The sequence below is a fragment of the Schistocerca americana genome, chromosome 3 (genome assembly GCF_021461395.2).
Source record: "Schistocerca americana isolate TAMUIC-IGC-003095 chromosome 3, iqSchAmer2.1, whole genome shotgun sequence".
Lineage (NCBI taxonomy): Eukaryota > Metazoa > Arthropoda > Insecta > Orthoptera > Acrididae > Schistocerca > Schistocerca americana.
In genome coordinates this window covers 865,123,105-865,151,082 of record NC_060121.1, presented here as the reverse complement: position 1 = coordinate 865,151,082, position 27,978 = coordinate 865,123,105, and the positions used below count along the sequence as shown (strand labels likewise).

General features: G+C 39.9%; 1 protein-coding gene across 1 annotated transcript in view; it reads right to left on the bottom strand.

Moving 5' to 3' along the window:
• LOC124607195 (pyruvate dehydrogenase E1 component subunit alpha, mitochondrial-like) overlaps positions 1 to 26,962 on the bottom strand; it is a 141,837-nt gene extending 114,875 nt beyond the window's left edge. Inside the window, exon 1 of the mRNA XM_047139418.1 lies at positions 26,824 to 26,962. Within this exon, the coding sequence (XP_046995374.1) occupies positions 26,824 to 26,865 (42 nt within the window). The 5' untranslated portion in view covers positions 26,866 to 26,962. The remainder of the gene's footprint in view (positions 1 to 26,823) is intronic.
• Between the last annotated feature and the right edge of the window lie 1,016 nt (positions 26,963 to 27,978).

The following is a 27,978-nucleotide window of genomic DNA, read 5'->3' as shown; positions in this document are numbered from 1 at the left end:
TACGACGTGATTGCTTTGTGTCTTTAAATTTCAGATTTCTATATAGAATAGTGTAGATTAACAGACTGAACCAAGCATGCTCACTGGACATAACATGGTCACAACCTGAAGTACTACACGACCTGTTACGACGTTGTAAGCTTATCACAAAGTAGTGCTATCACATAAACCCTTCAGATGTTCATTTATTACGTTATGCAAAGTAAACTGTATCCTTTATTCTCTTATCCCATTGCTTTAAAATTTTGTAGTCATACACCGTTATCATATGACTTTTGTAGGTCTAAACATTATGTTGTAGAGCGCATCATTTAGCTCATACTCAGCATACATATTTGCATGTATTCCGAACGTAACAGAAGAATGGGTAACTTACAGGCTGCCAATGATTATGCTGGTAACTCTTATATCACAAATATGAGATTACAAACATTCACAATGTAAAACTGATTGTAAGAGAAAGTCTTCGCGAAGTGAAAACTGATAAAAATTTACTGTAATTTTGTCAAATAAAGACATGATTGGAGACCGTGACCGTTATATGAGGTAAATTGTTGATAGTGTACAGCAACCAGCCACAAATTGGTTTTAGGTTACTTTATTCAGAAAGTGGCGTTGCCGGTTTCGATTTTATACAGTTCATCATTAGCAGATTTTAATGATTTCGTCAAAACATGTGACGCGTTGGTTAACTGGTAAGCTGCTCTAGGATAAACAATAATTCATTGTATTGCTGCATCTTTGACTTGTGTACTTCGCAAACTATGTATTTTGTTTCATTGGGTGTGAGTCACAACATGAGGTCCACATTGGAAATTCGTTTTGTGACTAAATGAAAGTGTTGACAATGCCAACAAACGTATGTGATGGTGAAAATACAAACAACATTTCGAATATGATTCGCTGGAAGAAAACAGTGCAAACAAATGCTTCAGTGGGACGTTTCACGTAAGTTGCACTCTAATACAAGTCAGTAGCGCAGCCATCTTTGTTACGCGTTTGTAGCTGTCAATTATTGTTTACCCTATGGCAATTCATCAGCAAACGAACGCATCTTATGTTTTGACGAAATCATGAAAGCCGTCTGATGATGATGAACTTCACAAATTCTAAACCGCTGACGGAACTTTTTCAATAATGTAACCTAAAACCAATTTGTGGCTGGTTGTTGTACACCAGTTGGAAATACTGAAGAATGGGATGCAACTCGTCGACTTTGCCCATAGAGTAAATATCTCTGGAGTGAGCATTCACATGCGCAGAACAGATTTTGTGTTGTCAACGTACATTGCCGACCTGGTCACGTGTTCTCGGGACGTCGTGTGTTTGTCCGTATAGCGCCCTATATATTTAGAATGTCACTACATCCCTAGTACTGACGGATTCTTTTCGTACGTGTCGTGAATTATTTATATATGTTACGCAGACATTTTAACAGTATCCATTTGATACGGGGACTAAACCAGCTACGTAACTTTTAAGGGCAAGTGATATTGCATTCTGCTTTTTTGCGATGGGTGTCACAGTTCAGATGCACTCGATTTTTGGTAGTTTTCGGTATGATACGGCACTTTATAGTATTACAGAGCCTGACGCACATTTTTTCAGTGATAGTCTTGCAAAACGACTTGACAGTACGCTAGTACTTTTGTAAGTGACCGAAAAACACCGAATTTGCCACAAATTAGCGATTATATCACTGCTAATTCCTCCTTTTTTTCTGCTATTTCTGCTTATTTATTTTCTCGTTTTTGCGACCTAAAGCACAATTTTTCTTACTGGTGACACTTTGAAGCATTTATTTAACGCATTTTACCTACTTGCTCCCAGTTTATTAAATAAATAGTAGACTGAGTACGAAGGGGGATAAAAAGGCAATCGGAGAATAAATGTACTGTAATGCAAATACAGTTGGTCATGTAACAGTCAACCCATATAACACTATTAAGGGAAGTGGAAACTGTCACAAATGAATGAGTTTGGGGACATGTTTACTAATATTTTACGCTCGTCTTGACTTTTTGCACTATTGTCATCACAGTCCATCAAGGTTTTTGAGTGTAAAGATGAAACAGACATCTCAGTGTACAAACATATGCCAAATAACTCAGAATGAAACACATTTCTCAGTGAAAGAAAGTAGCAAATATGATAACCACAAGTTATGTATACGAACCTGACAAATTTCGTTTTACAGGTGGTTTTCGTGTGGGTACTTTTGGTAGTAGGTGCTGTGGAAAATTAAAAATAGTTGGTATAGCATCTACCTTCAGCCACACACATCCAAATTTTTTTCTGCCTAAACATTCCTCTTCAAAGAGTTTTGAACATACTTTGGAATATTTTGTGGGGACAAAATTACTCCTCCTTATTTTCTGGAGCCACATCTTTACTCGTTGTTCATCCTTCGGGAAACTAAAATATAAATCACACATAATCATTCTCCATGCCAAAGACACACTTAACATGGTGTCCTACTGTAACTTTATAGTAAACAAAAAGGTTTGGACGCACGTAATTATACGAAGACAATTACAGACTCCCACTCTATTGAATTTATCTGTCTCCCGTCTTTCAAATCTATATACATAATCGACAAGTCACTGATAAATGCATGGAGGATAGTATTTGCTGAAAGAACTAACCATTCCCTTTCCTGTTCCACTATAAAATTTACGAGAGGAAGCGATTGTTTGTAAGCTTTTGTACGAGCCGTAATATCTACTGTATAGTCATAAAATCGTAGAAAAATAGGGCTGCAGAATCAAGCCTTAATTATAATACGTCTCGAAATTTTTAAACATATACAGTGTATCTTATTAATATGATAACTATAATTAGAGTTAGATGGTATGTACCAATGAAAAGGGAAATACAGAAGCGTCCGATCTTACCCGTCGGCTTTGACCCATGACGTCACAAATACCGCGGAAACGACTATAAACAATTCCAATATGGCGGATATAAAAACATCGCATACGTATTGTAAACACTGAAATACACAAGTTTCACAAAAAGCCTAATGACTGTAACGGGACAAGCGTGGGAAATTAGGGGTTTTTGGGTGCGGAGAAACTAAATATACAGAAATGTAGCCACCGACCGCCATTCAAAAGCACGCAAAACAACGAAATAAATCAACATCACAAAACTGACCAAATACCAAAAAACACATTCCTATCCATAATCGGACACTTCCCTTAACCTATATAGCTCAACAGAAGCTACCGATCACATCCCCCAATAGAAAACTAAGAAACGAAAGCTTCCCTTACACCTACATACATCGGCACTTATGCAGTTTAGCAGGTACGGAAAAAATTTTTCATTTTTTTTCAAAATTTGATCATCATGTGTCGTTATGCGGTGGGGGGAGTCTGCAGTGCCCCCCCATCCCCCCACAGGCTTCATTAGTGTCAAATCAATATTTTCGAATCATAGGCGGCCGCTGCCGCGGCCGCATTCCAAAAAAAAACTCCCAACCTAACCTCGTATTCAGGGCTACGCTACAGATCAATGTGTAGGTCCCTTACGTCACGGGTCAAAGCATACGCGTGAGATCGGATGTTTCCTCACCCGACGTACAGCAATGAGCATTAAATTAACCATTAACTCACTAATAGAAATTCCGCTTCAAATCCAACACCTGAGCAACAGAAAACTGACCCCACCACACGAAACAAACGAAACAAACGAAAACCATGAACACACCACCAGAGAGCACGACAAACAAAAACAAGACATCTACAAACACGCCACAATCGCAAATCAAACTCCGCGCCGTAATGACGTCACACACCACAACACGCTTACGTCACGGGTCAAAGCCGACGGGTACGATCGGACGCTTCTGTTGACCCATGAAAAGTTACTATCTCTCCTTTCACATATTTTTCTTTGCATCCGTAGCAACGACAGTAATTCACCAATTACACTATCAACAAACGGTGAAAACACAACAAAACTCTTGATATTATAAACTTCAAACTCTGCGGAAAGTACACACGCACAGCAAAGTCCCGAAAACACGTGACAATCCTGGTTTAATGTTGACAACATGCGCAGAACGCAATCCTATCTCCAGAGATATTTACTCTATGACTTTGCCCAATGACTTCATAGGTAAGCCATAGATGATAGCTGACAAACATCTGAAAGCATAAACGAATGTTGAGAAACAAAGAAATGTAGCACTGAGTACAGAGATCGAACATGTACATCACGTGAACTCATATTGTAAAAAAGAATCTTATGTAAAGGAAAAATAATGATGCGCGATTTATGAAAGTCCATAAAATAAATCAAATTAAAGAAACAGATGTGGGAATTAGGGAGTTTCGGGCGGATACCACAAAAGAAGATACTAACAAAAACAACAGACGACGTATTACGCTAGAGGAAAATTACGACAAACCGAACACTGATATCATGTACGACCGAGGAAGAGGATACCAGTGTCACCCTTGGAGGAAAAAACACCCGCCAAACATTGGTATTACCTAGCATCGGTATCCTGTCCTTCAGATAACCTGTACTGGTCAACTGAAAAAGAATAGGGTGGGCCGCTGTGGCCGAGCGGTTGTAGGCGCTCCAGTCTGGAACCGCTGCTGCTGCGGTCACAGGTTCGAATCCTGCCTCAGGCATGGATGTGTGTGATGTCCTTAGGTTAGTTAGGTTTAAGTAGTTCTAAGTCTAGGGGACTGATGACCTCAGATGTTAAGTCCCATAGTGCTTATAGCCATTTGAACCATTTTTTGAAAAACAAGATACTAGTATTACCTACATCCAAAAGAACAACATACCTAACATTAGTATTCCGTACTTAAGTTGACCTGTGTAGCTTTATTTCAGCTGACATGTATATTACCTAATGCGTAGAAAACGGTACCTCTACATTAGTATCCTGAAGTAAACTGAAAAATAACATACTAGTGTTACCCAACACAAAAAGAACGATAAACCTGACATAGGTATCCTATTCTTTGCCAATGGCCGATACAATGGCAAATTAAAACGATTACACAAATTCTTTAATACAACGACCAACAACAAAACGCGTGCGCTGTTTCTTTGGTTTAATTCTACATTCATTCACTTATTTAAATTTACGATTTGACGCTTCGTTTCCCAAGATTTACTATCTAGGACTCATAAATAAACAACTTATCAGCTGTGACTTGAATATGACGTCATTGGTCAAAGACAACGAGTTGTATCCCATTTTTCAGTTGACGCAGTTAATTTGACCTGTAATTCAGTTTACTTGTACTCTGTTATCTTCTTTTTTCTTTCATTTTAAACGCATCATCTGACGATGAGGTGGTACTAACACATTTGTGTGCCTCAGTGACCGGGTGCTACCACTTCTTAAACAGAAAACCTAAAAAACTTAATTGTATGTACAGATAATAGTAATAATAATACTAATAATAATGACAATTTATACGCTTCAATGGCCTGGTACAAGTCTTTCTATTGGACGCCACTTCGGAGGCTGACGTGTCCCTAACCTACCCAGTTGTCCAACTGTGGTAAAGGGACCCACATTTTAACGTGGAATCCGAACCACATGTTGTTTTGGCGACTCCTCGCATCGTTAAGAGACGACGACTGGGTTAAAACGAACACTGAAAAATCCGTAACCACTCAGTTTCTGTGCTCGTGGTTTGGCGCTGGACCACCAAGACCAATAAGTATATAAATAGTTCATCTACAGGTTAGGATGAGTGAGTTTTCGAGTATCAAAATATGTGACATACATGGCCGTATCTTTTGATTGTATTGAATTAGAGACGTAAATTTTTTATGCTGCCAAGTAGCCGTAGGTCTTAATATCTGACATAAATTTAAACTTGACACAGCTTCCCGTTCCTGAGTAAAATGGGTCTTAACAGTCGAACGGATAGACAACAAAGTAGTCCTATAATAGTTCTGTTTTTATCGATTGAAGGAGAAAGCCCTAAGTAATACCGACTTCTGAGCTGTGACACTTCTCGCAAACCAGCGAGATTCTAGTACTTTATCTCTTTAAAGCTTTAGGCCAAGTAGATTCCATACATCGAATGATGATGCGAGAAGCGAGCACAAAATCGCGGTGCTTTTGGACAGCATCTGTCTATGATAGCGACGTAATGACGTTCAAAATCTGTAGGGTGCTTACGGGCAAATCTTACGCCAACCATAGTCATGTGACTGATGTAGTCGATGTATGTTGCAGACAGAAATTCGGTTCTGCGCATCTGATTGCTGGCTGCATAGATATTCCTACTCAGTGGTTAGGCTAGTACGTAGCAAACAAGGGAAAACAGAAGGAAAGAAGGAATATATAGGATGTCTATACAGGGGAAGAAAAACTTGAGGGCAATATTATAGAAAGCGAAGAAGATGATGAAACGGGAGGTAAGAAACTGTGAGAAAAATTGGACCGAGCACTGAAAGACCTAAGTCGAAACCAGGCCCTTGGAGCATGCGATATTCACTGAGAATTAATGAGATTGCTGGAAGAACCAGCCATGACAAAAGTATTCCACCTGCTGCGGAAGATGTATGAAACAGGGGAAACACGCTCAGACTTAGCCAGAATGTAATAGTACCAGTTACAAACGAGGCGGTTGCTGACACGTGTGAATACTGCTCAACCACCAGGTTTGTGGTATGGTACAGAGGTCGCATTGCCACACCATAGCTGACAACGAGAATCGATACCACAGATATTAGCGAGGGTTCTATGCAGTCTGCAATTACGTATAAGAGGCGCTCCTGAATATCAGCTCTGCAGCGCCCTCAGGTTGTCAGTGTAGTGTCGGACATGTCAAGTGTTCGCCCAGTTGAAGACCTCAGCTACAGCAGTCAACATCATCACGTAGGACAGTAACCGTTGAAGTTTCTGAGGAAATGTATTTCGTATATGTTCCTTTCTCTACTGCAAAGGAATAGTTAATTAATTAGTGCATCAAGTGATGCTTTGCTGGTCATGACGGTTTTAAAGTATTCAGATTACCCAGTAATCCTGTGACAAAGATTTGAGTCAAAGTAAAGTAAACCTTTTATTCATTTATATAATAAAGCGAACTAATATTTCTTGTGTTGTGGTATGATGAGCCTTCTCCCAGAGCAATCAAAGAAAGTAGCTTTGCCTGGTGACAACAAGTTGTAAGTAGGCTGTTTATGTTTTCTCTATGTAAGTAGGCTGTTTATGTTTTCTTATTGGCAACGTTACGTAGCGCTCAATATGAAAATCACTGGCTGTGCTGTGTGCAGTCTGTCACTAGTTTGCATTGTTGTCTGCCATTGTAGTGTTAGGCAGCTGGCTGTGAACAGCGCGTAGCGTTGCGCAGTTGGAGGTGAGCCGCCAGCAGTGGTGGATGTGGGGAGAGAGATGGCGGAGTTTTGTAATTTTTCATGAACTGATATATTTATATATGATGATATTAAGGTAAATACATTGTTTGTTCTCTATTAATATCTTTCATTTGCTAACTATCCCTATCAGTAGTTAGTGCCTTTAGTAGTTTGAATCTTTTATTTAGCTGGGAGTAGTGGCGCTTGCTGTATTGCAGTAGTGGGAGAAACGAAGATTATTGTGAGGTAAGTGATTTAGTGATTTGTGAAAGGTATAGTTTAATGTTTGTCAGGGCCATTCTTTTGCAGGGATCTTTGATAGTCAGATTGCGTTGCGCTAAAAACATTGTGTGTCAGGTTAAGCACAGTCTCGTATAATTGTTCAAAGGGGACGTTTCATATGGCGACCCTGCCAGGATACCTCACTGGAATCTTCTGATTTTTTCTTGTAGTTTGTGTATTTAGTGTAGCTTTTGTTTATTGCTAGCGCGTAATTGTAGAGAGAATCTCCTTTGTAGTTGTAGTTTTCATTGTTGTAGAGTAAAACAGTTGTGGCATGCATGTAGATTTGCACCAAGTATTTCGCAGCTGCAATTAACTAGACATTATTTCCATTGCTACGTTATTTTATTTTGCTCTTCAAATTGTGTTTTTCTGTGTTGTCGTGTGAAATACTGTGACAATAATGGCGTGTGAAAAACGTAATACTAGGCTCCAAAGTAAACTGAGAAATGACAGTGAAGACGAAGGCAGTGTGTTAGCGCCGCAGAGTAATGAATTAACTGATGTTCAAAGTAGTAATTTGGTAATCGTGCATAGGGAAATGGAGCGGGCGGCAAACAATGGCACGGTCAGTGAAACAATTAGTGAAGAGGGAAGCATTATCGATCGATCGGTCGGCAACAGCTCGCCTCAGGAATCCGAAATGACAGGACACAATTTCGCAAATACTGTAGATTCAGGTTTTGGGTCATCACCGTTTTCTCAAATAAGTCAAGACACATTTTCTGCTTGTCAAAATGTGAATGTTGTCGGTGCAAATGCACTGCCGAAAAGTGTAGAGAAACAGATTCCAGACACTAATACATTATTATTGCAATTAATGCAACAAATGGAACAAAATCAGAGACAAACACAGCAAAAGCTTGAAAAGTTAGACACAATGGAACAAAATCAGAGACAAACACAGCAAAAGCTTCAAAAGTTAGACACAATGGAACAAAATCAGAGACAAACACAGCAAAAGCTTCAAAAGTTAGACTCATTGGAGCAAACTCTTGAACAAACACGTGAGGATTTAACTGCTGAGTTACATCACATTGAATCGAAATGTCAAAAAGTCTGTAACGACGTAAAAACACAAATTTGTGAGCATTTCCAACCTATTTTTTCGCGTCATGAAAATGCACTACAGAATCACGAAGCAGCTATAAAAGAACTGCAAACTATTGTTCATGAAAATCACAACACCTTGCAAGCTAAAATTGACGCAGTTGCATCTACCGATTCGGTTATGCAACTTGCAAAAACTCAGGAAAACTTAAAGGTCACAGTAGACACGATTGCAACACAAATGGACACTCTGAAACTTGGTTCAGAAAAACATACAGAGGAAATGATTTCACTATCGGATAAAGTAGCCGAACTTTCAGATCAGTTCACTAACTTATCTACAAAGGTAGATGATGATCTGAATGACACAACACCTGTAGCCTTCACTGACACAGAAGAGTATGAACAAATTAGAAAATTCAAACAAAATCAAAATCAAATCAATACACAGTACAAAAGAGAAATCCGGGAAGTGCAAGATCAGTTGGCACAAGTAGTACAAGAATTACGTATTTCAGAGGACACTCGCGCCCCAATACGGGAAGAGGGACATACAAATACGGAACAGACACAAAATAACACAGGGCATTTCGGAAGTAATGAAAGAAATTGGGAATGTGCACCGAATTTTGAGAGGGAACGGCCGACACGACCTAACAATGACCGATATGCGACTCGCCGACACGATGATTTTGACTATAAGCTGTTCATTACTACACGTAAATTCAAAACATTTAAGAATTCTGGCAACGACATTCATCCACAAGCATGGCTCCATCAATTCTCTCATTGTTTTCCTCCCAACTGGTCGTTGGAACACAGATTAGAATTTATGTGTGGCTACTTAGAGAATGAACCAGCTGTAAGAATGCGATCGGTAATTCACGATTGCCACAGTGAAGGAGAGTTTTACCATGCCTTCCTCTCAGCATATTGGTCTCAAGCCACACAAGACCGTGTAAAACATAGCATCATAATGATGAAACGTTTCGAACAATCTGAATTTTCCAGTCTTATGAAATATTTTGAAGACATGTTGCATAAGAATCAGTATCTTTCAAACCCATACAGCCCCTCAGAACTCATCCGCATTTGCTTAATCAAACTGCCTGAACATTTACGACATATTATTTTGGCAGGACGTTGCAAAGACGACATTGAAGCATTTCAGGGACTCTTACAAGAATTAGAAATTGACACTGACAATCGCGGAACGCGAAACCAGGAACACAGCAATTACAGGTCACATCCGTCGCAATTCCGCGATGAAAGAAGTAATAACTTTACACGACAAGGCTATTCTCACAACACAAATCGTGACCAAAACAGACACCACCCGTATGACAACCGTTGGCAGAGTAGTAATAACTACAGGGAAAGATCACCTCTCCGTGGTAGTGACTATCACAGAGACAATAAGAGAAACAGACAATATGGGAACCAAAATAAATACTATCAAGGGAGACAGAATAACTTTAGACGCAACGGACCAGCGCGCAGTTGCGATTCAGGGAGAAATTCTCCACCATGTGACCGACAGGAAAGAAACTATGGAATCTACCGACATGACGACAGACGATATGATCGTAACGACAGACCTGAACTGCATCAGAACTGGAGGGATTCAAACAGAGCAGGGCCCTCTCGTCACGGTGAATTTGTAGAAGTTAGGTCTCCAAATCCCAATAACGACGCGCGCCAACAAAGGAACAGACAATGACTCGCACCGCAGGCATCCGCGTGCGGCCGCTGGCTCAGGGAAAAATAACAAAGACGCTAGCCTTGAGAAAAGATTTAGCATTCTTTACCGATGTAAACAACATGAAAATTGCTTTGAAGCTGAAAGTCTGCGTACTAGGAAGAGTAAAGGATTGCACCACACTTCACATGTAAAACCGCTTACTGAGAGATAATCTGCTTTTAACTTTGTCTTTGTCATATAACTTTTCACTTCACATTTTTAGTATGCTTTGTCAGACTTAAGAAACTGTTAACATGCAACAATGTTTGAAGTTAAATATCCAGTCTAGAACCTAGGGAACATTTTTAAAACAGAAATTACGAATGCATTGTTATAGTGAACAGACGACACAGTGTTGTATTTGTACATTCTTGCTTGTTTGTTGCACGATTACGTAACGACTATAAGGCTCACATACTTAGAACATTTACCAGTACTGCTAATGAGATTTTAATGCAACATTTTGGTTTATTTGAAAATACATTCTGAATTTAAAGTGCTTTCTGAGAGATACCAGATGACACAGAGGTTAGTTTATGTAACAGCTACACGATTTTTATCACGACGCTACTAAGGAGTGACAATTTACAATGTTGCTTTTGCGGTGTATCTGTTTTATATCTGCACAGTTTTCTGAATTCTTCTGGAAATCAAAACATGTTTTATTAGTAACTTTTGTGGTATAGCTACAAGGAGACAGCCTTTTCCATAGCACAACAATACGTTACAGCACAGTACTTTCATCATCACAACAATAAGCGTAATAACTAAGATATCTCTACGCAAAGCATTTCACTTTTGTTTATCATGAGGTAAGTACATTGGCTTCTGCAGAACTTAGCTTTTGGAGGAAAATAACTACGACACTTTCACAGAGATTATGCACATTTAGCGCTACAGGACACGCATTTCAGTGATTAATTTTGTACTTAAAACATTTATTTTTAAAGATTTTTGAATTACAAAGAAAGTTTTCAGTGATACATTTCATTTCATTGCTGTAATCTGTAACACCTGAGGGTATAATTACATTAATCCTCAGGGGGGTACACGCTTACTTTGTGTACCATGTGTTTGGCAAGCACAAGGAACCCTAGCTAATATGGTATTTGCTTATATAACTTTACACATCGGTACCATATTTCTCTAACACACAAATTACACAGCTATCTGATCATTTAACTGAGAGATAAACATTTTTTTTACTACGTCAGTGACAGATGTTTACGCAATTACACAGTTGGATAACTTCACACTTATGAAACTGTATTTTGTCTGTACTTTGTAAACTGTTCATATTTTTTCGGAATCACTGTGATACTATGAGAGCTTTGAATGATATATTGGGTATGAGATCATGATTTTTAAAGTACGTTTGAGGTAGATGACACTATTTAAATGAGCAGAGAATTCTTTTTAGGCTTAGAAATTATTGGAGGAAGCTACGACGATTTTGAGATTTGACTGAGGTGTTATGATGTTATTATTACGACGACGATGTGTATTATGTTGTTGAGGAATGTTTATTATGCTACGTATTTCTTATGATGAAATACTGAAGAAGTGTCGACGAATAAGGTAAGGAATAATGAGTAGTGTTTAGGGACTCTGATTTGTGGAAAAGGTTGTTGGAAACCAAGAATCGTACTTTAAGAGTTATGAAATGTGTGTGTATATTCGTGAATGTATTACAATGCAGACGAAAATTTTTTTGGACACTGTTATATCAATAGCATTTTGTTTCTACAGATTTGCAACGCTAATTCTTGACCTGTGAAATATTTCTATGTGAGACGGTAGCAGAAACTGCTGTCGTAAATATTTCCGTACGAAAGTTAAGTGACCACCTGCACATAATGCGTCGTGGGCACCCAGGTGTGTCAGACACCTGGAGAACAAGCCATTAGTGTGAGTGCCTCGTCAGAAGCACAGGTAGAAAAAAAAAGAAAGGGAAGGCCATTGTCCGCGCTACTGACATCTCCTTGTTGAAAGCATACTGTGGAGCTCGTAATTTATGATATTTACTGAAATGCCTAATGAAACGATGAGAAACATTTCACAGCTATTGTCTTGCTAGTTAAGAAAAATGCCATATGGCTTGCTTTATGTATTTATTTACACATTTTGTTTAATATCAAGTTTCTAGCTGCACTGCAGCATTGGTTAAAATAAAATTTAATATATGTACTAATATAGTTATTTTATGCCTACAGATCCAGTCAATAAGAAATTTATGATCTACTTACAAGAAAACGAGGGCACATAAATAGACATTTCCCTTCACAGGAATTGCATAAATAATTTCTTTACGATTTGGTAACTTATCTGCTAGTGTAAGTTCTCGTGATGCATCACTCTAATGTTAAGATGTGACATAGGTATTAGACATGGCCATTTTAGTGTAATATTTTTTCTGCTTGCGCTATGTCATGTTTAGGTATAAGTTGCTGCTGTTTGCCAGGCATAGTGTTATTGAATTTGACTTTTGCTAATTTATACTGTAGCTTGCTTTGCAATTTTCCATTTTTTTATTGCTGTTTATAATAATTGTTTTACGTGCTGCTGCATTGCCTCGTCCCTTAGTTTAGCATCTGAGCTCAGTAGATTTAAGTTAGCTTAAGAGGGGGTAGACTATATGAGAAACTGACTATGGAGAATAGGTAAAGAATGCATTGCGAAGTTATATAAAAAGGATTTGGGCCCAAATGAGTATTGTACAATCAGAAATAATTATTTTGAAAGAAATATGAACAGAATACAGAAAGCATGCTTGGATAAGATTTTTTTGGTGGAAGCAAAGGTTGAAATAAGACGAAAGATCTATAGTATGAAGTTTTGGGTTGGACTGCAGTACCACATGTTACACTGAAAACGAACCCTGTCCTTTCCCATTGGTGTTATCCCACTATATGTTTGTGTACCCTTGTGTATTTGTTTTCTTCCTGTCTCTGTGTAGTTTCATAGAATTTTTTCTTCTTTTAATATTAAGCTACATTCACTATGATGAGGAATACTGTTATCCTCAAATATAAGTTGCATTAATAATATGTTATTTTCTTTGTAAAGTTGTTTACAATTCTGTTCTGTTTCAATGTTCATGTGTGAAATTAATGTTTCGAAAACTATTCTCATTATTTTATGTATGTACTTATGTCACAATTTTTGTAACACTGATGTATATGTTTATTTCTATTCTTTTGTAACGCCTGTTTTACTACAAATGTTATCTATATTGTTATGTTTTTAATGATGTATTTTGTACCTTTGTAATTGTATTCTTATGTTATAAAATTGTAATTGTCACCAGTTCATGATATTATTAACTTGTTAGTTACATTTCACTGCACACGTTTCTGTTGGTCATAGTATATGGACAATATGTGAGAAGTAGGGACTGATAGTGTTTGCATGTGTGTTAATGATTCAGCAAGGGACTGGATAACAGCATTGCTCGTTCTAAGGACAATTCCAAAAACTTTGTGAGTGCACAAGTGGTGGTTTATGGACTTGCTATATTCTCTGCAAGACTCTTTGATGGTGAATGTGCACCTGCACAATCGCAACAGATGGCTGCTGGCCATCTCTACAAGGACTACAGTGGGTCTGCACCTCTGGTGGCCCACCATTACCATTATCTCTACAAGGACTACAGTGGGTCTGCACCTCTGGTGGCCCACCAATACCGTAATCTCTACCAGGACTACAGTGGGTCTGCTCTGTGATGACCTACCTACCAATATTCTTCCAAACTTCGAATGACTCTGCTGTGGGTTTGCACTGTTGTGACCCAATACTTGTCTGCATGTCGAGAGTCAGCACTGTCTTTCCGTTGGAAGGTCAACACTACTTCTTCAAGACTGCATGGAAATCCACTACTTCTGTGTGCAATTTCTTTTGCTAATGAGACTTTGTGAAAAAAAAAACCTGTGATTACCGTAATGAACAATGTGGACTGTCTTTATGGATTGTGAGAAATTTTGATCTTTTGACCAACATAATATTAATAAGTGTGTGCATTTTATATCTTTGTTACTGTAATTATGAAAAATTTTTGTCAAATCTGTATTGGCCAGTGCCCAACACCATTTGTAAAAATTTTTGTGGGGAGCATGGGGGCTATGTAAGTAGGCTGTTTATGTTTTCTCTATGTAAGTAGGCTGTTTATGTTTTCTTATTGGCAACGTTACGTAGCGCTCAATATGAAAATCACTGGCTGTGCTGTGTGCAGTCTGTCACTAGTTTGCATTGTTGTCTGCCATTGTAGTGTTAGGCAGCTGGCTGTGAACAGCGCGTAGCGTTGCGCAGTTGGAGGTGAGCCGCCAGCAGTGGTGGATGTGGGGAGAGAGATGGCGGAGTTTTGTAATTTTTCATGAACTGATATATTTATATATGATGATATTAAGGTAAATACATTGTTTGTTCTCTATTAATATCTTTCATTTGCTAACTATCCCTATCAGTAGTTAGTGCCTTTAGTAGTTTGAATCTTTTATTTAGCTGGGAGTAGTGGCGCTTGCTGTATTGCAGTAGTGGGAGAAACGAAGATTATTGTGAGGTAAGTGATTTAGTGATTTGTGAAAGGTATAGTTTAATGTTTGTCAGGGCCATTCTTTTGCAGGGATCTTTGATAGTCAGATTGCGTTGCGCTAAAAACATTGTGTGTCAGGTTAAGCACAGTCTCGTATAATTGTTCAAAGGGGACGTTTCAAAGTTTAATAACAAAAGTGGAAAAACTAGTAGAGGCCAACCTTGGAGAACACGATATGCAGGAACATCAAAGATAATACTGACACTGCGACATACCTTAGATAAGTTGAAGGAGGGTAAACCTACGTTTGTAGCATTTGTAGAGTTCGAGAAATCCTTTGACAGTGTTCACTGCACTCTTCCAAATCTTGAAGCTAACGGGGACAAAATACAGGAACCGAAAAGTGAATTACAACTCGTACAGAAACAAGACTGGAGTTTTAACAGTCGAAGGACGTTTTGGAAAGGGATTTAAAGCTCAGGGAGAAGAAATAAAAATTTGCTAGTTTGCCGATACATTGTAATTCCATCACAGACGGTTAAGAAACTAGAAGAGCAGGTGAACGAAATGAATATTGTCTCGAAAAGAGATTATAAGAGCAACACCAATAAAAGTAAAACAAGGGGAATGGATTGTCGTCGAATTAAATCAGGCCATGACGAGGGAATTAGATTAGAAATATGTGACGCTAAGTGTAGAGCATTAGTAGTTTCCCTATTTAGGCAGCAAAATAACAGATGGCGGTCGAATTAGGGAAGATATAAAATGCAGACAGGCAATAGCAAGAAAATAATTTCTGAAAAAGAAGAATTTGTGAACATCGAGTATAAATTTAAGCGTCAGAATTACTTTTCCGAAGATATTTATGTGCATCGTGGTCTTGTATGCGAGGGAAACGTGAACGATAGGTAATTCAGATAACACGAGAGTAGAAACATTTGAAGTGCGGTGCTATAGAAAAATGCTGAAAATTGGATGAGCAGATCCACTAACATATTAGGAAGAACTGAATCGAACGGGGAAAAAGTAATTTGTGGCACAACCTGAGCAAAAGAAGGGATCGGTTGATAGGACACGTCCTGAGGCATCAAGGAACTGTCAATTTTGTAATGGAAGGAAGTGTGGGAGATAGAGGCTTGAATACACTAAGCGGGCCGGCCGGGGTGGCCGTGCGGTTCTAAGCGCTTCAGTCTGGAACCGTGTGACCGCTACGGTCGCAGGTTCGAATCCTGCCTCGGGCATGGATGTGTGTGATGTCCTTAGGTTAGTCAGGTTTAAGTAGTTCTAAGTTCTAGGGGACTGATGACCACAGATGTTAAGTCCCACTGTGCTCAGAGCCATTTGAACCATTACACTAAGCGGGTTCAGATGAATGTAGGATGCAGTCATTATTCGGGCATGAAGAGGTTCAAATGGTTCAAATGGCTCTGAGCACTATGGGACTCAACTGCTGAGGTCATTAGTCCCCTAGAACTTAGAACCTGCGACTGTAGCGGTCTTGCGGTTCCAGACTGCAGCGCCTTTAACCGCACGGGCATGAAGAGGCTCGCACGGGCTAGAGAAGTATAAATTTCTATGGACTGAGCATTCGGATGCGCAGAACGAGAATTCCACCCGCAACCTCTGCTGCAGCTCAAGCCACGTGATTTTGTGACCGCGCATTTAGCCAATATAGCGCTAAGAGTATTTTGAGTGTTGTTAGGTCGCTGCTACTGATACATCACCTTCAGAAGTACGATGAAACTTTGTATATGTGTTTTACAGACTTCCTAACTATTTGATACCAGGCCTAAAGATGTGACGAGCAATAGTATTCTGCTTTTTCGCAACAGTATCGTAGCTCAGCTTTCACTTTACTTAGGTTTTTTCGTAACGGGATAACATTTGACAACCAACATTATTTTTTACGCTTTTTGTCGCACTTATTCATGTTGTCGAGTCTTTGTTCTAATTAATTACATTAGAATGCCACTGTAGACGGCACCGAAGTGTCACGAAGAAAGAATGCATTGGAATTATGAAACTGTAAATACGGTAACCTATTTGCACCATCCGCTTGCCCATTATTGTTTTCAGTTTTCCTTTATTTACCATTCTGCCTCTTATAGACAAGTAAAAGTCTATAACATTTTCCCGTCATTTCATCAGAAAAGAAAAACCATAACTGTTGTTGTTGTTGTGGTCTTCAGTCCTGAGACTGGTTTGATGCAGCTCTCCATGCTACTCTATCCTGTGCAACCTTCTTCATCTCCCAGTACCTACTGCAACCTACATCCTTCTGAATCTGCTTAGTGTATTCTTCTCTTGGTCTCCCCCTACATACACTACCCAAAAAAAAAAAAAATTACAAGATCAATGCTCTAAGTTTGGAGCAACAAAAGAAGTGACAGCTAACAATATTCTTTTAATGTTTTCTGTTGCATTGATTGTACTGTGGAATCTGTTCTAATTAACTGCGTTACAATGACATTATACAGGAAATTGTCTCATGAAGAAATACTAAACACACAAGGGTTTGAGAACCTTCATAAATCGGATGAAATTAATCAGACTGTCATGTATCAATTTTATCTCCAAATGAACGTAGCATGAATATGGGAGTTTACACAAACACACTTGCAAATTTATCTAGCACTTGTCTCGTAAACACATACTATAATATCGTGGAAATTATCTCTACAATACAACACTGTGTCTCGCTTTTTTTATAATATAAAGTGCCTCATATCAACATGACATTTGCAATTATACATTTGTTGTACATCCCTATGAAAACAGGATCTCGTTTCACGTACTTTTCATTAAGTCCGCTGCAACGACAATACTGCACTGTAACTCATACTAGAACTCCAACATGCAGAAACATATATAAGACAAGGCGAATATGTATAGTATTCAAGTCACGATATTACCGGAAATTGTAGGTATGCAGCGTTGCCCCAAAATCACGTGATTAGCCCGGTTAGAAGTCGAGAAGAAGCGCAGTAGGCTATGCTTACTCCATTCATACATACTCAATGGGTTAGAGCGGCGATTATTTTATCAGAAAATGCCAACTTGGATACGATCGCGACGTTCTGCGACCATTACTTACGCTCACCCACCTGACAATCTAATGCACGGCCTGCTTATCTGTTGACGATACAATGAATCTAGTTTGCGGACAGCTGCCCTTTGTTAGCGATGGACAACCGATTGGTTTTAACAGCCGATTGACCAGTCTGTTGGCTTTTCGTTCAGTTGGATTTTACAGTCGAACGAAACAACTGAACGAAACTAGTCCTTCGCAATTGTCAGCGATTTGAATGTTTTCATTCACCTACACTCCGGGGTTCATTGGTTTCACTTAAAGTAAGACAACCTACTGACAAAAGTCACTGATATTTACGGCAGTTGTATGAATGTTTTCTCTCATTTTCCTGGTTTGCGTGACTTCATTTACATGAAGCGTGCCATTCGTCCCGTAAAAAACGTTAAGTCCCTTTTTTTGCTCGCGTGTTCCGGGTCCCCAGAATTTTTGTTGGGGCGCTAATAGTTCTCATATTTTCGTGATACTAAACTCTCTTCGTCCAAACAGACCATGGAAGGCCCAACGGTACCGACCGGCCGGCGTGTCATCCTTAGCCCACACGCGTCACTGGATGCGGGTATGGAGAGGCATGTGGTCAGCACACCGCTCTCCCGGCCGTATGTCAGTTTACGAGATCGGAGCAGCCATTTCTCGATCAAGTAGTTCCTGTTTGCCTCACAAGGGCTGAGTGCACCCCGCTCGCCAACAGCGCTCGCCAGACCGGATGGTCAGCCATCCAAGTGCTATCCCAGCCCGATAGCGCTTAACTTCGGTGATGTGACAGGAACCACTGTTACCGTTGCGGCAAGGCCGTTGGCACTTTCGTGATACCGTTCCTAAATTAAAAAACGAATTATTCTGTCATTTATTGACGCGGAAAAAGCTGCATCGACACTTATTTCACTTATTGTTCTCGTTGTTGAATGCGTTTTGTGAACAGATGAAGTTTGCTTAGTCTTGTGTTCTCAACTGATGCGGTGTGCTGTCATTTGCGTAAACTAAGTTATTGTGCCCAAACGCAAGTGCACCTTTACTTTCAACTTAAAGGAGGAAAATCCATTCTTTCAAGAGGCAAAGCTTAGTTATAAAGTTGCTGTAAAATGTGCAATGCCGCATTTTAGATTGCACGTGGTGGGAAATCGGATATTATTCAGCATGATAAATGAAACAAACATAAGCTAGCTTCTTCTACTGCTGTTGCAACAACCTCCAAAATCAGTTACTTCTTGGGTGAGTTTTTTCACACATCCTAAGAAGTTCTGCTCACGATGTTTGTATGAAACATGCATTTGGAAATGTAAAACATTGTCAGGATAAAAATGCTTTATTAATGGCCTGCCATGAAATCAAATTCTTGATGCACAGGATCACAGAGCTTTTACGTTAATTATAATAGTGAAAGGTATGATATTATCGTTGCGGGTTCACCTGATACTTGATCGTAACTGCTATTAAGACATTTCATTAAAGTCGACTTTATGTAGTGAAAACTATACATGTTAGAGTTGTTAGCTATAATTAGTATCAAGATAGAATGGTCAAATAGTAAAAGCATAATTCGTGAAATTACAGGAAATGAAGAGGCTTCATTGGCTTCAGTTGAGGAAACCTTAGCATACCATACTGTGTGTCATAACCACAACTACAGTTCCGTGTATTCCACAATCAGTGTCATTACAAAACTGTATGACGTCAAGTTTAGTTGTAAACCAACAAAAACTGAAGCCATTATTGATGGTGTATTAACTCCTTGGTGCAGACAAGTTCTTAGATATCTTGACTGTGTAAATTTTGTTTTGCATTATTATCATTACTCACGAGTCAACAAAGTTCCTTCCAGTATAAGTAAAATATTTCACTTCAGAAAGCGGAGTGCATAAAAAAATACTGGAATTATTTTTATTGAAAATGAAACTTCTAACATCTAAAAATGAGAAGTCAGTTCTGCATGATCACTGCCTAAAACCAAAGTTTGTTTGTTTACCTGCTGACAGCTCAAACAGTTTTTATGTAAACTGAAGGGGCAGAGAAAATATTTTTGCTAAATTAGAAGCAAGCCTTGGTAGCAATTATTTTATAGGTGTGGGTTGTGTGGAACGTATCATCCACAACAGTGTGGTATCACTCGTTCGAAAGTTGTCAATTCGTGTAGATAATGTTATTTGTAAAATTTACATATATTTTCAGATTTATGCTGTAGGGGTGGAAAGACTGGGAGAGTTCTTTTATTTTGGAAATGTCAGTTACCATCAATTGGCAGGTTACAGAAGAACGAGATGAGTGACATTCCTTCCTGCTTTTGAAAGAATTTTGAATTTATGTCTTACTCTAAATTCCTTTTTTCACTTTGAATCACATTGTCTTTTATCTTTGCAATCAGTTTTTAATAATGAGGAATCTGAAATTATGGTTGTGGTTTGCTGATAGTTGATCCATCTTTTTGAAACAAGCATAAGAGAAATCGAAAAGCAGCATGCCTTCCTTCTAGAGACAATATCTTGTTGTGAATTATTCCTAACAAACATAAAAACAGGAAAAAATAAGTTTGTGAGTTTCAAGATTAATTCTATGTCGAAGGGCTTGTATGACAGTACTCAAGCTGCTCACAGTATGTTTTATTCCTACGTTCATTCATTCAATAATGTAGCACTTGAATATTTGCTTTCATGGGGGAAGTAATTTTCAGATTATAGTCGACTTTGTTGCGCCAATTTGAAAAAGAAGCTGCAGTGAAGTGATATAGAATCAAGCATACCATTGATTCAAAAAGTAAACAGTGTAAAAATTGATAGTGCAGAATTGTTTGATGAATATTGTCTTGTCAAAACAACTGGAACAACTCAAAGAAAGAAGTGCGTATTATACGGGTTGTAATATTTAAAGTTTAAAAGAAAATTGCGTAAAAGTAGTAATCTTGCTTAAAATTGTAGAAACTGCTCTGTGCATCCCAGGGTTGAATTTGGGATATAAGTTTTGGTTTTCAAAAATGAATTATAATTGGTCATGTGATAACACAGATGTTTTAAGTAGTGCAGTTGCGATTGCAATGTTTCTGAAGTGTAGTCTAACCATTTCATGTGCAGACCTGTATGACAGATTGTTATACAGTAAGTAGTTATGTGAGAAAAATTCACACAGGTGAAAAATACCAAGAAAATTCTAGTAATATGAAGGATTTGTTGGTGCACTTCAAGTAGGGTGTTAATAATCATTGTTCTGATACATAGTGCATTATTCAGTATCACGTTTCCGTCATCCTACTGGTCTATTAACATTTGCATCAACCACAGCTACGCTTGTCAACTTCTTTTTATATACAAATAGCACATCCTATTTCAAGGCGAGGTGAATAAAAAAAATATTTCTGAAAACGAAATATTTTCAAAGTTTATGTATTTATCTACTTAAACACGAATTTCTGACATTAAATACGGTTTTTTGGTTGGTTTTGAATTGTTGATAACTGGTACTACATTATAAACTTGTGTAAATGATTACTTTCTTATCTAAACTTATTGAAGATCTTCTCTCTCTTCCCACTGGTTTGGGCCATACACCGATCATTTTACTTCGGTAAATTGTCATGTGTCGCGAACAGAAAGCATATAATATATATCTTTTTAAATTGTTTACTGACTTTTTCACTTGCCTTTTAAGCGTGTACTGTCGCAATTATTTTTAATCATACGTTAATGTTCTTTGAATTTCTTTCATTTAGTTTCATAACCTGAATCATCCATGACGATACTGTATATCACAGTGAATTTATCTTGAGAATCACTTTTCATTCAGTCATATGATTGCTTCCTTTCCCACGCCACCGAGCGTTTTGGCATTCTGACCAGACACAAAGTTCACTATTCAGTAAACGCCTACTTTAATGGACGAAAAACGGAACTAAAAGCTACACATTAGCACCCAATAAAAAGCAGATATCGGAAAGACAGCAACAGTAACGACAATTGATAATAAAGTGCAGTAAACAATAATTATTTAACAGTGCCAAAACAACCGAATGTTTCCGCTGAGAATTGGATGCGCCGGGTTGTGTCGAATGTTTTCATAGGTTTGTACACGTAGACTGATTTTACTCGAAGGAAATGAATGGATAATTATCCTATGCATACGTCAAACTACAACCGACTGCATCGACCGTTTCCATTCGGTCGCTCCAGCAGTTTCACGCAAAAGAATAAATCAATAGTTCAACAAACACGTAATTAAACCAGAATTACTACTTTGTCAAAGAAATTTGATAAAATATTCATTATGTTTCTTTGACAAAGATTTTTGGTGTAACGCAAAAGTGGTATTACTCCGTCGTCAAATATCTCGACATAGTTCAATTAGAATGGCTAGCATGTAACAACAGAAGAACCTTGCGATATCAGTAATTTTTGAGAATATTTCTCGCTTAGAAACAGCGGTTTGGCTAAAAGTAGTGACGTTGGTGGAGTTACAACACCCGCTCTATTTACCGCCTCCGACTGCCATCATGATATGAGGGTCTGAGGACGGTCAAACACTGGCCGAAACCGGTTACCGTCGAAATAAACGTTTTTGCTGTGGACACTGTTTATAGTCCATTTTTAAAATACATATGATATCAGATGAGAAACTGCTATTTTTAATTCTGTTAGTTCTATAGTTCAGATTTACGTATTTTTACAATACGAAACGAAATGCGATCAAACCAATATCCCACCACCTGTTAATGCTAAGATACATTAAATAAAATCTGAGTGCAATGTATTGTATACAGTTCACAGTATCCGACTCGTAATCTAATCATGGAAGAAATCATTTAACGTGAGAAATGAATTGTAACTCGGCGTGTTTTAAGTTCAAAAGGGGCTGATTGTGCGTACATCCGCGTGCATGCCAAGTACTTTCTGATGCTTTATGCCGATTGCAGCTCGCTTTCGAGAATTGCTTTACGTATTTCAGGCTCATTTTAGTACATTCAAAACTAGACACGATTTTTAGATTATTTCACTTGAGCTGTTGTTTATTCTGATAGAAGGCCTTTTGACCTTGTCTTTGCTTTTTATTTCCTGGCTGTAACATTTAGCTCACTATCATGTCCACCCGTGACGCTGTCTACTTTATGTGCATATGTTATCTTACAGCTAGCGCATGTTCCATTCCATTTAAAACAAAATCGAATTCGTGTTCACTTTCAGCTACCACTGATGCATCGTCAATGAATGGTTTTGTGCTAACTTTCTGTGCTTGACAAACAACAAAAGTACTTTAATTCAGTGAACAAATAAACAACGGTGGTAACAATGAATCTGCCTTATATTTTTTTCTGGTTTGACTTCTTTTACAAATGTGTGTACTGAGTACTGACTATTCTAATCCGCTTTGAAGAAAGAGAGTTTATTTCCATCTCCCTGTCTAAAAAAAAAAAAAAAAAAAAATTATTGCGCCCCAACAACCTCCGAGATACGACCTCATTTGCGTTTTGAATGTGCTCCATACACTCAACACTCGGCCGTTTTGTATTGTGCTTATACATTCCAGCTGTTTGCAGTAAACAAAAGACGATCGCTTTCTTTGATAAAATCCAAGGTGAGACTCTAGAGTTGATCAAATAAATTTGACGAAAGGTGACGTGTGACTGAAGTTTCATATTACACTAAGTCAAATATACACAGACGGAAAAAAAATCGAAACACCAGGAAGGAGCTGTGCAACGTAAGCGAAAGTTGGTAGTCGCGTTTCTACATCTAAAAGATACTGTGTATTCAAATTTGACACCAACCGCATAAGAGTGGCACTAATAGCTCCACTATGAGGCTGCAAATCATGTTTGCTTTAAATACACGCTGTAACTGTGGTGAGAGTTAAGTCCCATTTGCCATTGGACATGATGAGTTGATGTTAGTCAAGAATGCCTTTAAAGCGACACTTCACTAAGTTTCACCGAGGTCGTGTAGCAGGGCTACGAGAAACTGGATGTTCCTATTGCAGGAAGACTTCTAGGAATATAGCCACTGTACACGATTACTGGCAGCGGTGCTCACGAGTATGTACAGTCGCCGCCCACTGTGGCCGAGCGGTTCTAGGAGCTTCAGTCCGGAACCGCGCTGCTGCTACTGTCGCAAGTTCGAATCGTGCCGCGGGCATGGATGTGTGTGATGTCCTTAGGTTGGTTAGGTTTAAGTAGCTCTAAGTCTAGGGGACTGATGACCTCAGATGTTAACTCCCATAGTGCTTAGAGCCAATGTACACTCGCAAGAACATCGGGTTCCGGACGGCTCTGGCACATCGTACTGCATCTGCAGCAGCAATCTGAGCAGCAGTTGGCACCACAGTGACACAACCAACTGTTACAAATCAGTTGCTTGAAGGACAGCCGCGAGCTGGATGCATGGAAGTGTGCATTCCCTTGACCCCAAACCACTGCCATCTCCCACATCAGTGGTGTCAAGGCAGAGGTCATTGGAGGGCAGGGTGGAGGTCTGTCATGCGTTCTGGTGTTATCCCGTTCTGCCTCGGTGTCAGTGATGGCCGTTTCTTGGTTAGGAGGAGGTCAGTCGAGGGCTTGCAACCAATCTATCTGCACGCTAGACACACTGGACCTCCACCTGGAGATATGGTCTGAGGTGCCATTTCGTATGACAGCAGGAACACTCTCGTGGTTATCCCGCGCAGCCTGACTGCAAATTTGTACGTCAATCTGGTGATTCGGCCTGTTGTGCTGCTATTCATGAACAGCATTCCAGGAGGTGTTTTCCAACACCGTATCGTCCACGTACCGCTGATCTAATCCAACATGTTCTACAGAGCGTCGACATGTTGTCTTGGCCCGCTAGATCACCAGATCTGTCTCCAATCGAGCACATATGGAACATCATCGGAGCGCCATCCACAACAAGCGTAAACCATCCAAGGATTGGCCCACCAGATGCGTTAGGCATGGTACAACACAATTGATGCAGGTCTACGTTCTTGCATTGAACGTTCTGACTGTAACACCGGTTATTCATGTTCCGTTATTTCACATTTGCGACGGCTTATCTCACACGTACATTAAACTGTGATCTAGCGATGTTAATCACTTAAATACGTTACCTAGACAAGTGTATATCCTAAATTTCATTAATCTACATTAATTACACTACTGGCCATTAAAATTGCTACACCACGAAGATGACGTGCTACAAACGCGAAATTTAACCGACAGGAAGAAGATGCTGTGATATGCAAATGATTAGCTTTTCAGAGCATTCACACAAGGTTGGCGCCGGTGGCGACACCTACAAAGTGCTAACATGAGGAAAGTTTCCAACCGATTTCTCATACACAAACAGCACTTGACCGGCGTTGCCTGGTGAAACGTTGTTGTGATGCCTCGTGTAAGGAGGAAAAATGCGTACCATCACGTTTCCGACTTTGATAAAGGTCGGATTGTAGCCTATCGCGATTGCGGTTTATCGTATCGCGACATTGTTGCTCGTGTTGGTCGAGATCCAATTACTGTTAGCAGAATATGGAATCGGTGGGTTCAGGAGGGTAACAGGAACGCCGTGCTGGATCCCAATGGCCTCGTATCTCTAGCAGTCGCGATGACAGGCATCTTATCCGCATGGCTGTAACGGATCGTGCAGCCACGTCTCGATCCCTGAGTTAACAGATGGGGACGTTTGCAAGACAACAACCATCTGCACGAACAGTTCGACGACGTTTACAGCAGCATGGACTATCAGCTCGGAGACTATGGCTGCGGTTACCCTTGACGCTTCATCACAGATAGGAGCTCCTGCGATGGTCTACTCAACGACGAACCTGGGTGCACGAATGGCAAAACGTCATTTTTTCGGATGAATCCAGGTTCTGTTTACAGCATCACGATGGTTGCATCCGTGTTTGGCGACATCGCGGTGAACGCACATTGGAAGCGTGTATTCGTCGTCGCCATACTGCCGTATCACCCGGCGTGACGGTACGGGGTGCCGTTGGTTACACGTCTCGGTCACCTCTTGTTCGCATTGACGGCACTTTAAACAGTGGACGTTACATTTCAGATGTGTTATGACCCGTGGCTCTACCCTTCATTCGATCCCTGCGAAACCCTACATTTCAGCAGGATAATGCACGACCGCATGTTGCAGGTCTTGTACGGGCCCTTCTGGATACAGAAAACGTTCGACTGCTGCCCTGGCCAGCACATTCTCCAGATCTCTCACCAGTTGAAAACGCCTGGCCAATGGTGGCCGAGCAACCGGCTCGTCACAATACGCCTGTCTCTACTCTGTATGAACTGTGGTATCGTGTTGAAGCTTCATGGGCAGCTGTACCTATACACGACATCCAAGTTCTGTTTCACTCAATGCCCAGGCGTATCAAGGCCGTTATTACGGTCAGAGGTGGTTGTTCTGGGTACTGATTTCTCAGGATCTATGCACCCAAATTTCTTGAAAATGTAATCACATGTCAGTTCTAGTATAATATATTTGTCCAATGAATACCCGTTTATGATATGCATTTCTTCTTGGTGTAGCAATTTTAATGGCCAGTAGTGTATTTTTTAGTGTTGCGATTTCTTTCCGTCAGTGTACTTCACAAAGCAACTTTATCAAAGAAATTTGATAGTATAATATTGGCCTAGGACTACCCACGATGAAATCGTATGTTTTGATAAGGTTGCTCTCGTCACTACTTGTTGGACGATGTGTCCGTTAACGTTATCCACACTTCCCTGGAGTACTTTGTCTTCTGGGCCTGCGACGTCGTTGCTGAGAGTCGGGGAAGCCACACACGCACACACTGGCACGCACGAGACGACACGACACACAGACGCACCGTAGAGCTGCGAAGCGCGGCGCGCAGTCCAGCGGCCAGCATGGTGGGGGTGGGCGCCGTTCTGCGCCCAGGCAGCGACTGAGGGCGCGGCCGTAAGGCGGAGCGGCTGGCTGGCGGAGCTGCTGCTGCTACTGCTGCTTCTGCCTGTCCCGCGGCTATGTTTAAACCTGGCGAGACACGCCCACGGGACGGGATTAGCGCTGGCATTTCGCGGCCGCCTTGGCTCGTCCTCGACGCTGCACAAACATACGCGCGCACATACACTCGTAACCAGGGGTGGGGGTGGGGGCGGACGAAGCATTTCTGTAGATATTACAAGAAAATGAACACTGGTGGCGTACAGTGGTTTCACTAATCGAGAAAGAGCCAGAAAACCAGTAAGAGTTCGTATAAAGGGTGGTCCATTGATCGTGACCGGGCCAAATATCTCACGAAATAAGCGTCAAACGAAAAAACTACAAAGAACGAAACTTGTCTAGCTTGAAGGGGGAAACCAGATGGAGCTATGGTTGGCCCGCTAGATGGTGCTGCCAGAGGTCAAACGGATTTCAACTGCGTTTTTTTTTTTTTTTAAATAGGACCCCCCATTTTTAATACATATTCGTGTAGTACGAAAAGAAATATGAATGTTTTAGTTGGACCACTTTTTTCGCTTTGCGATAGATGGCCCTGTAATAGTCACAAACGTATGGCTCACAATTTTAGACGAACGGTTGGTAACAGGTAGGTTTTTTTAAATTAAAATACAGTACGTAGGTACGTTTCAACATTTCATTTCGGTTGTTCCAATGTGATACATGTACCTTTGTGAACTTATCATTTCTGAGAACGCATGATGTTACAGCGTGATTACCTGTAAATACCACATTAATGCAATAAATGCTCAAAATGATGTCTGTCAACCTCAATGCATTTGGCAATACGTGTAACGACATTCCTCTCAACAGCGAGCTGTTCGCCTTCCGTTATGTTCGCACATACATTGACAATGTTCTGACGCATGTTGTCAGGCGTTGTCGGTGGGTCACGATAGCAAATATCCTTCAACTTTCCCCACAGAAAGAAATCCGGGGACGTCAGATCCGGTGAACGTGCTGGCCATGGTATGGTGCTTCGACGACCAATCCACCTGTCATGAAATATGGTATTTAATAC